At 43.7% G+C, this 14,497-nt stretch overlaps 1 protein-coding gene across 1 annotated transcript in view; it reads right to left on the reverse strand.

Annotated features, from left to right (window-relative positions):
• The window catches only part of AMPH (amphiphysin), a 316,380-nt gene that overhangs the window by 133,926 nt on the left and 167,957 nt on the right, over window positions 1–14,497 (reverse strand). The window contains exons 6-8 of the mRNA XM_040433933.1: window positions 6,371–6,478; window positions 5,893–5,978; window positions 2,764–2,839 (exon numbers count right to left, since the gene is read on the reverse strand). Coding sequence (XP_040289867.1) covers window positions 2,764–2,839; window positions 5,893–5,978; window positions 6,371–6,478 — 270 coding nt within the window. The remainder of the gene's footprint in view (window positions 1–2,763; window positions 2,840–5,892; window positions 5,979–6,370; window positions 6,479–14,497) is intronic.

Raw genomic sequence — 14,497 nt, forward strand, 5'->3', positions numbered from 1 at the left:
GAAACATTCAGGCAAATCCATTATGGTTTTATTCTTATAGACTTCTTATACATTGTAGTAGATAGCAGATAATTACCAGGACAAATATATAATATTAATATATAATAAATGTGTGCAGAAACATAAAATTGTAACAATAGCAGTGGGATAGAAGAATTAGAGAAAGTACCCAAGATAATTTTGAGGCCTAGACACCGACTTAAAGGGGTTGTCTGCTTTTTTTACATTGATGACCTATCCTCAAGATTGGTCATTAATATCAGATCAGCGGGGGGCCCGAAATACAAAGTTATAATATAAATCTGCACAGATCCTCCTGCTTTAAATGCTCCCTACATATTCATTTGCATTTTTATGGTGACAGGTTCCATTTAAAAGGATTGTCTGCTACTTTTATATTGATGACCTAGCCTCAGGTCAACAATATCAGAACAGTGGGGGGCTGTCTCCTAGAACCCCCGCCAATCAGCTAGTTGAAGAGAAAGCAGTGCTTATATGAGCAGTGACTCTTCTTTATTGTTTACCTGCTTGCTGTTGCAACCTCAGTGGTGAGCAGGTGTAATTACAACTGAGCCATCCCATTCACTTAAACTAGGTATACAGTGAAGAGAAGTCAGTGCTCATACGATTATTATCATAGTCCGCACCCTCCTGCCACTTTTATCATACTGTGATATGTAATTGTGAGCTCCTTGGCCCCTGTCCCAATGCCCTGATCTGTATTTGCCCTGAGTCCTACTGTTCATACCACTGCTCCTATCACCACCACTATGGTTACAAGTGCCATTAATACTACAATAATGCTACCACTTCCACCAACACAGTTATACATGAGGTCCAATGCTTCTACCTGAACCTCCTCCTTATGGTAGTTCAAACTCTGAAGCTGATGCTTCTCACACAATTCATCCAATCGAAGACTATCTTGAGCATATTCCATTCTTCCATAGCACATGGGGTTTTGTTTCCTCTTCTTAGAAAACAAATGAGGATCCTCACTAGGATGGGGCAGTGAACACAGAGATGATGCAACTCAAAGGATTTTCTGTAACCATAAGGAGGAGGAGCAGGAGGAATGCTTTGACCCTTTGCCACCAAGGCACTGTGTCAAACTCGGAGGTCACATCGACATGATCCTGCTGTGACTGAGAGGAGTGAGCTATCTAGTCCTCAATCTTATCCTCCTTTTGGAGGGCAGGGAGAACTAGCCTGCTGCTAGTACTACTACTACTACTGGCCAGATGGCTGGTACTGCTATTGCTGTTTGCACTACTACGGCCACCCTCATTCTGACTCTTGGATGACAGAGCATGGGTCTTTCATTTTGCAATCTTCCATTTTCCAGACATTTTATTATGAGTATTATAAATTAAAAGTTATGGCACATTGTATTGCATCACGATATCTTTGTAATTTTAGTGAACACATTGTGCTGCAATAACTGCGTTAATATACCAGTTTCAGTTATCACATTGTATTGCATCAAGGTACACGCAGTTTTAGCGAATGTGCTGTGCTGCAATGACTGCATTAATAATTAATAAACCCATGCCACTAATCTAGGTGTTGTAGGGAGAATATAGGGTATTTTGATGCAATACAATGCGTGGAATACAAGTACTATTTTAATGCATTTATTGCAGTACAACGCATTTAATAAAACAACATGGTATCTTGAGGCAATATCATGCATTTGCAGCAGAATATATGCTATTGATGCTGGATGTGCTGGCAATAAGCCTATGAAACACTTATGGTAAAAACGTTCAAAAAAAGATGGCTTGCTGTTCATTTACAGAACAAAATAAAGTTGTTGCAGGATTTTGTTAATTGCAGTATTTGCAGTGCAACATAAACTTCTAAATTCAGCCGTAAAAAACACAAGACTCTGAGTGAACAGTCCCTTCCGCTAAGCTTTCATTGATAAAAACCCTGATCTGCTTAATTAAATATGTCCCTTAGCTGTCCCTACATTTTCCTTACCAAACCCAGATTACTGGCTGGTGTCTATGAGACAGCCATTATACATGCTCTCAGATCGCAAGCTACAGTCAGAATTGTGTCTCCCCAACATGGAGGCTGAAGGACCTTCCAAAATCCTTCCCCGATTGGCTGAATTTTAGAATTGATTCTCTTAGCACATTTGATTTTTTTGGCACATTTTACAACAAGGTCAAGTGAATACAGTTAGTAAATGTACCCCATTTTGTTATAAATTGGTCTTGCACCATATGCCATGAAAGAAGCACTGAAAATAAACAGACCCTGGCCAGATAGAAATATAGCAGTATACACAACAATGCATTTCATCCATATTCAAAATCTATTACGTTGCTAAAGAAACTGCAGAAAAAGACCTCAAAATACTTCAACCAATGCCCCCTACCAGGTTGCACCTGGACAACATCCTGAGGAGGGTGCCTCAACAATGAGGTCTACATTACAGTTTGAGAACTGAAATACAGATACTTCTAAAACTTGTAAGACAATGTGCTCCTTTACTGGCACAAGGAAAGTTAGTGAACATTTCTAAATGAGAATACTATGCAATTAGTATTGTACAATAACAATTAGTTATTGTACAGTAGTAGTTACTAACATTACACAGGCCAAGTTCTTATATAACAGGATCTTGCATACCAGACTACAGTTTGAGTCTCAATGACAAGTATGACATTTTCTTACATTTCTACACAAAACATACCTTCAATAATTTAATAATCTTTTTTCATTAAACTTACATTATTTTAGTACATTACTCACCCCTGTAATTTCCTTATGAAACTTTGCCTCTAGACCTGATATATTTTGGAATGTGTTCACATAGAAACCAATTCGTCTGGATTAGCGATGAGTCACGAAGAGAGTGGAAAAAAATAAAAATGGTTATTGTATATTATTATTGGGCTACAGAGACTAAACATTGATTCACACATACTTCAAAATTGTTACAACAGTACACTTCAGTGTAGATAAAATCCAAGGAAACAGCTGTGTGTCAATGTGAGCGACACTGTTGACGTAACTTGTGAGATATGGAGAAAGTGCTTGTATGGGAGCTGCAGAGACAGTGTAGCACAGCCCGCTTGGATGATTCCATAGCTCCGAACATCCAGAAGATTTACCATCCTCCAGGCACCATTGTTCTGGCCATGATGGGTTGGCAAGTGTGTGACACTACTGTACAGCTGCATTGCCAGTTGATCTTTGTGTCATAGTCATCTCCACTGTTCCTCCCAATCTGGAATCTGCTATCCTGCCACACCCAGCAGTTTCTGCTTGTCACGTGCCGGAGGCCTAAGGCAAACCTCCGGGACGTTTTGCAAACAGGACACAGGCAAAACCAACAGACCAACAGAATACTTTATTACACATGTAATAAATGAACTTGACAGTAACATATGCAGGTTAGGCAATAGTGGTAGCAATACCACAGAACCAAGTGCACCAGCAGACCAGAGGCAAAACCCAGAGGGCGGAAAGCCAGTGAGCCCCATTCTTCACAGAGCCCCTTATGGTAGGGATGAACTGGGCCGAGGGCTCACTGGTCACACCTCCAGGAATGTCCCAGTACATTTAGCGGCTACCTGCAGGAAAACACGCTGGTGCAAGCACCAGCGGAACAGAAACAGGACTGGAACCAAGACATAACCTCAGAACAAGGATCAGACAACAAGACAAACGGAACCAGCACAGAAGCAGATGCCTGGACCCCAAGTGGAATGGAAGCATGGTGGTCTCAGGCAGAACCCAGGGACCCTCTCACAAAGGCAGGGCAAACACAGGAACAGAAGAAGTAAGGCAATGCAGGACAGACAAGGAACAGACTAGATCAGAAGCAGTAGGCACTGCCAGGCTGGACATAGGACAGGATCAGAAGCAGTTTATCACTGCCAGGCTAGACATAAGACAGGATCAGAAGTAGTTTAGCACTGCCAGGCTGGACATAGGACAGGATCAGAAGCAGTTTAGCACTGCTAGGCTAAACAGATGCAGTTAGAGCACTACTAGGCTAAACAGAGTGGATCCAGACAGAGAACAGGTACAGAAGAAAAGGCAAGGCATGGACAAGGATAACATCAACATCATCACATGACCCAAGAACATACAAAGCAACAACAATGTATTACCAGGTGACACCACAAACAAGGGCAGATGGAAAAAAAACCTGGGTCAGCAGCAAGGGGCTACACACAGTAAGGCACAGGACAGACTGACCCCCTGGTTGAGCAGCAAGGTGGTACACCCAGCAAAATACAAGAGACTGACCCAAAGCCCCACAGCTCACATATAGATATAGCTGCCTAAAGAGGGCACCTGATAAGACACACCCAGGCACAGATCAGTGGAAGTTAACCCCATCAGAGCAGGAGTACCAGAAACACAGAGCACACAGGCTTCAGTACAGGACGCTGCCTCTGGCAACCAACATACACGGAGTCCACCACGGCCAGTATGCCAGAGCACAAACAACCTGTTTCACAGTGACAAACAGAAAAGCATCCATATTCAGACCCTGTTCACACACAAGGCCGCAGCCAGTATGCATCTCAGAACCAGCATACATAGGAATACCCACAGCCAGTACACAAAGCGCATGCAGCTAGCCTACACAGCATCATAGACAGAAGCCACAGAGATTCAGACACGGGAAGCCACAAACACAGGCCACAGTTCACACACTGCACCACAGCCAGCACGCAGTCTCAAGCAACCAGAATACACAGGTGTCAACCTGCAGCCAGTACGCGAGGGAGCCTGCAGCCAGACTACATAGCACCAGAGACAGAAACTGCCAAAGATGCAGACACACATGGGCATAGTTCTCACAAGACACCACAGCCAGCACGCAGTCCCAAGCAACCAGCATACACAGGTGTCAACCTGCAGCCAGTACGCGAGGGAGCTTGCAGCCAGACTACATAGCACCAGAGACAGAAACTGCCAAAGATGCAGACACACATGGGCATAATTCTCAGAAGACGCCGCAGCCAGCACGCAGTCCCAAGCAACCAGCATACACAGGTGTCAACCTGCAGCCAGTACGCGAGGGAGCCTGCAGCCAGACTACATAGCACCAGAGACAGAAACTGCCAAAGATGCAGACACACATGGGCATAGTTCTCACAAGACACCGCAGCCAGCACACAGTCCCAAGCAACCAGCATACACAGGTGTCAACCTGCAGCCAGTACGCGAGGGAGCCTGCAGCCAGACTACATAGCACCAGAGACAGAAACTGCCAAAGATGCAGACACACATGGGCATAGTTCTCACAAGACACCGCAGCCAGCACACAGTCCCAAGCAACCAGCATACACAGGTGTCAACCTGCAGCCAGTACGCGAGGGAGCCTGCAGCCAGACTACATAGCACCAGAGACAGAAACTGCCAAAGATGCAGACACACATGGGCATAGTTCTCACAAGACACCACAGCCAGCACGCAGCCCCAAGCAACCAGCATACACAGGTTTTGGCCTGCAGCCAGTATGCAAGGGAGCATGCAGCCAGCCTACATGGTCACAACTGTCACAGTGAACTGCACTGTGACACTGCTTAGTTAGAGTTTAATGTTCCTCCATCTCTCCAAGCTGTTCTGAGCATTGATTGCTAATAAAGTAATTCAGGTCTGCCTATAAAACCCAGCTGTTGCTAACCATGGTGGCTTGTGTAAAATCTGACTACAGAAGCCTTTTTAGTGTTTTGCTATGTTACATCTTAATTACCCATTACCACACTAAAAGGGCATTGACATGACCTTATGTGTGTTTGAAGATGTGTTTAGTTGATGTGCATTTTGAATCTATTGTACTTTTGTAAATGTATCACTTCTTTCGATAATCTGCATGCTCCTATACTATTAAAAAAGAAGAAATACAAAAAGAAATACCTGGACCATAAAGATGGCAGTTCCTCCTGTAAATCTGTATTAAAGTCTTCAAATACCTTCTGTGCCTTCTGAAATTCTTCTTCTGCCTGCAGAGAAAAGGATGGACTCTTAATTCAGGGTTATTTAATGTTTTTATGTTGATATTCATACAAAAATCATTGACTAATACATACATACAGCATTCATTCTCACATACTTTTAAGCTTACAAAACCAACTGTAGAATAACTAGAATATAAAGCAGAGATGGCAGCTAAGACCACTTAATGCCAAAATCAGTACAATACGATGTTCATTACTACCATGCTAAGCAATCATGTAAAAATTGCCCTGGTCATGGCCCACGGTTCTCAGCCATGAGTTTACACTCCCTGATGACTCAATGGCAAAGCAAACATCCTTTATTGACCACGTAGGCTGTAAGAACCCCAAAGTATAAGAAATGTATATTTAACATATTGACTAGCTACAGTAAATACCTTTGTAATTCTTCCGTCATCTCTTCTCTTAGCATTCTGTAATGCTTCCAAGTGATGTCTTGCACTGTCATAATCAACTAGTTTTCGGCTCCGCTTGGCAATTCGATTCTTGAAATAAAGGGAAAAAAGGTTAAGATTCAGATTTAGTGTCATTGTATTCATCTTTTATCTCAAATGGTCTTAACATCCATTAGTTCATGCTATAGCCATATCAGTTTCTTTTCAAATACATTACCAAGTTATACCCCATGCTTAATAGTATCCTGTATTTCAGTGGAAATTGGAAGCTTCCCATTGTGATGACATCTAGCTGCACTTGGAATGTGAGATTTTTTTAAAATTGAAAAAGTCCTGTTACAGCAGAGTGCCTTGATGTTTGGAGTAGTATGTTGATATCATGTCTATGCACCACAGAAAAGTAATGTTTTAAAATTTTAGCTTGTTTTTTTTAATAATAACATTGGGTTTCAGGGCTATGGTAAAAATATAGAAACTTACCTATCAAACATAAAGTCATATGGGAGTGATAATTTCTATTACCATGACTAACCCTCCACGCCATTACCATGGCTATTAGAGGTTCTTATGCTAGTGATCAGAGCTATCACCAAGCACACGTCTACTGTATATGACCATGTTGTTTGCCTCATAATACATATTTTAGATCACCACAAGCAACAATGTATATGTGGTGGAATTATATTTAGGATAGTGGGATAGTGTTTGCCCATTATATGGTGGTATGCTATGTTGATGATCATAAATGGACATTAGTGGTTTACAAAAAATATTATCAAGGACCTGGAAACTGTATCAAATAAGCAAAGTGTCTGTGTTACCATGAGAAATGTGCTAAAATAACCTAAGATGCTGAAATAGAGTTTCCACATATAGTGATGTGATTAACACCACAGACAATTCACATACTGTAAAAGCACAAAAAAAAACCTCATAGAATATAAATTAAAGTAGGCGTTATTCAAAGCAACTTCAACATTACAGTATACATAAACCGCAAATAAATCAATGATAAAATAAATATGTAATAATCTCATTGGCTGTTAAAACGTATAGGCTCTGATTTATCAAAGCGCAGGCCTCATCATCAATTACCTGCCTCCTCTGGCTGTCTGTGTGCTGTAATGAAATCTATGGCATATTTGACCTCATCAGGCTGAAAGTGTTACATTAAAGTTGCTTCGTCAGCATCAGAAGAAATGAAATATCTGACAGTACCAAGTCAGGGGTATAGACAGGGTGCTCCAAAATTGGCTAACTCCAATATAACAAGGGCTGACATCCCTTTCCTTGTCTCATTACTGCCACCTGGCTCTCCAAAGCAGAGAGTATGGCATGCAACCTCTTATGGGAATGGGCACATATAAGTTGAGTAAATCTGATTATTTACACCAGCTCAGAGCTGCCATGCCGTGCCTAAGAGACTTCCTTCATTATAAAGGTGCTTATTGTTTGCTGATTTTCATTTTACCCAGACTACTTTGCCTTTGGATCACTGGTTGCTATTAAACGGGTTGGTCAATTTCTAAAAATATTTGCTAAAAGCTCTTGATTTGTTTGTAGTGTGTAACGGGCAGTGGTTGTGGGTCCACTGTAGCAACTAACCAGTTTGACTTTGGGCTAAATCTAAGTGTGTTGTGCTAGTGGTCCCCTGGTATCCACCCTTTAACTCCTATACAGGAATCTGACTGCTTCAGGGAACCAACCAGGACGCTACCTCCTGGAGTAGTCCTGGTGTATTTGGCTGCTGACCCACGAAGCATCAAGGGATAAGGCAAAAGGCATAGTCTGAATCGGTAGTCAGGCTAGCTACAGAACACGGGTAGTCAAACAAGAGATCATACCTTTGCTGGTTACTAGATACTACAAAACTCAAAGCTTAGGCAAGGAAGTGGAACCACCAGCCCTGCTAAATAGAAAGGCTTTTCAGGTCCTTACTCAGCAGCTGGACAAAGAGCAAGAGGGAAAGATTAACTCCAGCATTGCAGTAAGGAAGTTCATTGAGCACTAGTCCCAATATACACAGGGTGAGTGGAGCTACATCTACATGTGTGCGGGAAAGCAGGACAGCAGAGGACACGGACAGGCAGCCTAACATTGTGTGCACATATGTCACATCATATCTTACCCATGTTGTACAACAGAAGACTCCCTGGTCCACCTCTGTGGACTATGTAAATACCTACACCGCTCGGCCGGTGCGAGATGGTGGCAGTGACATGTCTCACCTACATCACCTGTTTCTATGCTGTTCCTGATATGACTGACCCTACCCTGAATATGTTTCCACATTGTTCAGCGCAAGTGCAGAAGAAGATCCCACGGGCACAGCAAAGAGAGGTGGAAGCAAGATGTCCAGCATCTGGCTACTCTATCTGAACCCAATTCGTTTGAAAACTTTGTTTAGAATATGTACTCCGTACCACAATAAAATGCATTGGCTCCGCGGGGGCATTGTTCTTCTCGCCACAAGTAACGTGATACATACTTAGTCTCGTACCTGTGATGTCACGTTACACATCTATGGCAATTAACCAGGGAGACATTTTTTATCACTTCTATTTGTGTGATTTTGAGTTTGAGTGAATTTCTTTTTGGGTCCAATTGTAACAAATTTGCAAGCAGATTTGATTAAGGTACAAATAATTTCAACCTGAATAGAAAGTGCTCAGATTGCCCTAAAAAGTTGTATTTCACACTGTAGTGTCTCCTAAAACTATATCCAACCCCTTTCAAGCTCTTTAATGCCAAGGCAATATTAGTAATGTCAAAGTGACAGTGACATACACTACCTTGAAAAAGCATTCATAACCATTGAACTTGTTCACATTTTCTCACCTTACACCCACAAACGTAAATGTATTTTATTGGGATTTTATGTAATAGACCACACAAAGTAGCAAGTATGTGTGAAGTGAAAAGTAAGTGATACACGGTTTTCAAAATGTTTAATAAATAAAAATCTGAAAAGTGTGGAGTGCATTTGTATTCAGCCCCCTGTATTTTGATACCCCTAAATACTGTAAAATCCAGTGTGACCAATTGCCTTCAGAAGTCACTTAGTACAGTAAGTAGAGTCCACCTGTGTGTAATTTATTTGTATTCAACCCACTTGAGTCAATACTTTGCAGGATTAACTTTGGCTGCACATACAACTGCAAATCTTTTAGGGTATGTTTCTACCAGCTTTGCACATCTAGAGGCTGCAATTTTTGCCCATTCTACTTTGCAAAATAGCTCAAGTTCAATCATATTGGATGGAGCGCATCTGTGAACAGCAATTTTCAGGTCTTGCCACAGATTCTCAATGGGATTTAGGTCTGGACTTTGACTGGGCCATTCTAACACATGAATATGCTTTGATCTAAGCCAATCCATTATAGCCATGGCTGTATGTTTAGGCTGGTTGTCCTGCTGGAATGTGAACCTCCGCCCAGTCTCATGTCTTTTGCAGCCTCTACCAGGTTTTCCTCCAGCATTGCCCTGTATTTAGCTCCATGCATCTGTCACGAATGGTGTTGCAGAAAACTGGAAGTTATAAATAAACATCCGACTGACTTGATCCCAAACTAAGGAACATATGGGTGAGCCCTATAAAACCCCTAGAGCTCTCCCTGACTGCTATGCCCATGCAAAGATCTTTAGGATAGACGATAGCATGCCCTCATACCTAGACTGTGTGACACCTGAAAACCCTATAATAGTGAGGGGACACGACCACCGGCTCCCTGCACTTAATATGGAGGGAGTCAGGGTCACCTAGAATCAAGCCAGCACGGAAACAGAAATAAAGGAAAAAGACTTATCTGAGGAACCAGCAGTTGTAGCCTCTAGCAGTGAACACAATCCAGGAAGTAGTATAAACCGCAAAGTGAGGAAGTATGGGAGGAAATATAAAGGGAGGCAATCAGTGTAAATAGATGACAGCTGAGAGAAGGAAAAGAGATGACAAAGTGAAACCAAAACAAAGAACATCAAGCAAGAGGTACAGAAGAACGTCTGCCAGAGCTTCTCAGAGAGCTGGCGGTGACAGTACCCCTCCCTCTACGAGTGGACTCCGGACACTCAGAGCCCACCTTCTCAGGATGGGACCTATGGAAAGCCCTGATGAGACGAGTGGCCTTAATGTCCGCCACTGGGACCCACATCCTCTCCTCAGGACCATAACCCTCCCAATGAACGAGGTACTGGAGAGAACCGCGGATAATGCGAGAATCCACAATCCTAGAGACCTGAAATTCAAGATTACCATCAACAACAATTGGAGGAGGAGGCAAAGAGGAGGGTACAGTGAGTTGGACATACAGTTTTAATAGGGACCTGGGAAAAACATTATGGATCTTCCAAGTCTGAGGAAAATAAGACGGAAGGCAAAGGGATTGATGACGGACAAGATCTTGTAAGGCCCAATAAACTTAGGACCCAACTTCCAGGAGGGAACCTTCAGTTTGATATTCTTTGTAGACAACCACACCAGATCACCCACATTCAGGTCCGGACCAGGCACACGTCTCTTATCCGCCACACGCTTATATCTCTCACTCATCCTCTTCAGATTACCCTGAATCTTTTGCCAAATAAATGACAAAGACGAGGAAAATCTCTCCTCATCAGGTAAACCAGAAGACCCCTCTCCAGAGAATGTCCCAAACTGCGGATGAAAGCCATATGCACCAAAAAATGGTGACTTGATCAGAGGACTCCTGGCGACGGTTATTTAAAGGGTTTCTGTCACCCCGCAAAACTCATTTATTTTTTTTTGGATAGTTAGATTCCTCATAGTGCGATATAGGAGAATATAATGCTCTTACTTACTTTCATGCGGCCGATTCTTTATAAAACGAACTTTTATAATATGTAAATGAGGGCTCTACCAGCAAGTAGGGCATCTACTTGCTGGTAGCTGCTGCAGAAATCCGCCCCCTCGCCGTGTTGATTGACAGGGCCAGCCGTGATCTCCTCCTCTGGCCGGCCCTGTCAGTAATTCAAAAATCGCGCGCCTCGCGTCATTCGGCGCAGGCGCTCTGAGATGAGGAGGCTCGTCTCCTCAGCACTCCCTCAGTGCGCCTGCGCCGATGACGTCTTCTCTTTCGGTGATGTCATTGGCGCAGGCGCACTGAGGGAGTGCTGAGGATACGAGCCTCCTCATCTCAGAGCGCCTGCGCCGAATGACGCGAGGCGCGCGATTTTTGAATTACTGACAGGGCCGGCCGGAGGAGGAGATCACGGCTGGCCCTGTCAATCAACACGGCGAGGGGGCGGATTTCTGCAGCAGCTACCAGCAAGTAGACGCCCTACTTGCTGGTAGAGCCCTCATTTACATATTATAAAAGTTCGTTTTATAAAGAATCGGCCGCATGAAAGTAAGTAAGAGCATTATATTCTCCTATATCGCACTATGAGGAATCTAACTATCCAAAAAAAAAAAAATGAGTTTTGCGGGGTGACAGAAACCCTTTAAAGCAAACGCAGCAAGGGACAAAAAAGAACACCAATCCTCCTGATTCTCCGCCACAAAACAGCGCAGATATGTCTCCAAATTCTGATTGACACGTTCGGTCTGGCCATTCGACTGCGGGTGAAAAGCAGAAGAGAACAACCGAACCCCCAAGCGAGAACAGAAGGCCTTCCAGAATCTGGAAACAAACTCCGTGCCCCTATCAGAAACTATGTCTGAAGGAATGCCATGCAATTTGACAATGTGATCAACAAATGCTTGCGCCAGCGTTTTAGCATTGGGTAACCCAGGAAAGGGAATGAAATGCGCCATTTTGCTAAAACGGTCCACTACTACCAGAATCACAGTCTTCCCCGAAGAACGAGGCAGGTGCGTAATGAAGTCCATGGACAGATGCTTCCAAGGACGGGAAGGAATGGGTAACGGGAGGAGAGAACCCGATGGCCGTGAATGAGGGACCTTGACACGAGCGCAGATCTCGCAGGCTGCCACAAAACTCTCAACCGTCTTACGAAGAGACGGCCACCAGAATCTCCGAGCAATGAGATCCACTGTGGCTCTACTCCCCGGGTGCCCAGCAAGGACAGTATCGTGGTGCTCCTTAAAAACCTTGTGTCGTAAAGCGAGAGGCACAAACAACCTCCCAGGAGGACAAAGATCAGGAGCATCTGCCTGGGCTGCCTGAACCTCTGCCTCCAAATCAGGATAAAGAGCAGAGACGACCACCCCTTCAGCCAAAATGGGACCCGGGTCTTCAAAGTTCCCCCCTCCTGGAAAACAACGTGACAGGTCATCAGCCTCCACATTTTTAACTCCAGGGCGGAACGTGACAACAAAATTAAACCTAGAAAAGAATAAAGACCATCTGGCCTGTCTCGGGTTCAGACGCTTGGCTGATTCCAAGTAGGCCAGATTCTTATGGTCGGTAAACACGGTAATAGGGTGTCAGGCTCCCTCTAGCCAATGGCACCATTCCTCAAAAGCTAATTTGATGGCCAACAACTCCCTATCTCCCACATCGTAATTTCTCTCTGCGGAGGAGAGTTTCCTTGAGAAAAAGGCACACGGTCGCCATTTGGCAGGAGAGGGACCCTGAGACAAGACCGCACCCACACCCACCTCAGAAGCGTCCACCTCAACAATGAAAGGCAGAGAGACATCAGGTTGTACCAAGATGGGAGCGGAAGCAAAACTCTCTTTGATACTAGAAAAGGCCTTAAGCGCATCTACCGACCAGGAGGAAAAATCTACCCCCTTTTTAGTCATATCAGTGAGTGGCTTAACAACAGAGGAATAATTAAAAATGAACTTCCTGTAATAATTGTCAAAACCCAAAAACCGCATCAGCGCCTTCTGATTCTCAGGAAGCTCCCAATCAAGCACAGCGCGGACCTTCTCAGGGTCTATGTGAAAACCAGAAGCGGAGAGAAGAAAAAACAGAAATTGAATCTCCGGAACCGCAAACATACATTTTTCCAGTTTAGCGTACAATTTATTCTCCCGCAGAATGAGCAAGACCTGACGTGGGTGGTCCCTATGAGTTTTGAAATCAGGAGAAAAAATCTAAATGTCATCTAGATACACCAGTACAAATTTCCCCAATAAATGATAAAAAATGCTGTTCACAAAATGTTGGAAGACGGCTGGAGCATTCATCAAACCAAAGGGCATAACCAAATTCTCGAAATGGCCCTCAGGGGTATTGAGATTAATAGGGCAATCGTACTCCCGGTGAGGGGGCAGCTCCTGGACACCACTCTCTGAAAACACATCCAAAAATTCAGAAAGAAAAGATGGTACAGTCTTGGTAGAAACCTGTGAAAGAGACGCTGTGGGGCAATTCTCTCTGCAAAAGTCACTCCAAACATTTATTTGCTTTGCTTGCCAATCAATGGTGGAGTTATGTTTAGTGAGCCAGGGTAGCCCCAACACTAGAGGAGTAGGTAATCCGCTTAGGACGAAACATGACATATCCTCAACATGAGCATCAGCCACAGTCAAACGGATATTGTGAACTATGCCCTTTAACGATTTTTGAGAAAGTGGAGCGGAATCGATAGCAAAAACAGGTATATCCTTTCCCAAAGTGCATACCTGGAAACCTTGTGTTATAGCAAATTGATTATCAATGAGATTGACAGCTGCTACACTATCTACAAAAATCTCACAAACAATGTTCTTGCTATCTAGCGCCACCCTGGCAGGTAGGACAAAACGGGAACTACAAGCAAACGGCAAACCTTCAATTTCCGCATCAACCTTGTCAATAGTACCAGATGGAAAGTTTTTAGAGGTTTTTTTTCTTTTTGTTTCTTTATTACCCTCAGAAAACTCCCTGAATCTCCTAGAGGGGCAAACATTTGCCAAATGTTTTATACCCCCACAACAGAAACAAACCCTCCTCTGAGAGCTGAATCCTCTACTATCAGAGGCAAGCAAACCCAGCTGCATGGCCTCCTCCTCAGAGGGGATTGAGAGAGACTAAGGCCCCTGTGCACTGAATGAGACCGCCCCACTGTCCTTGGACGGAATATGACAGGAAGGAGTGGTCTCTCCTCTCTCTCTAAGACGCCTGTCCATACGAACAGCTAGAGATATGGAAGACTCCAACGAGGCAGGTCTCTCATGAAAGGCAAATGCATCTTTCAATC

Source organism: Bufo bufo, chromosome 5, assembly GCF_905171765.1.
Source record: "Bufo bufo chromosome 5, aBufBuf1.1, whole genome shotgun sequence".
In the NCBI taxonomy this organism is placed as follows: Eukaryota; Metazoa; Chordata; class Amphibia; order Anura; family Bufonidae; genus Bufo; species Bufo bufo.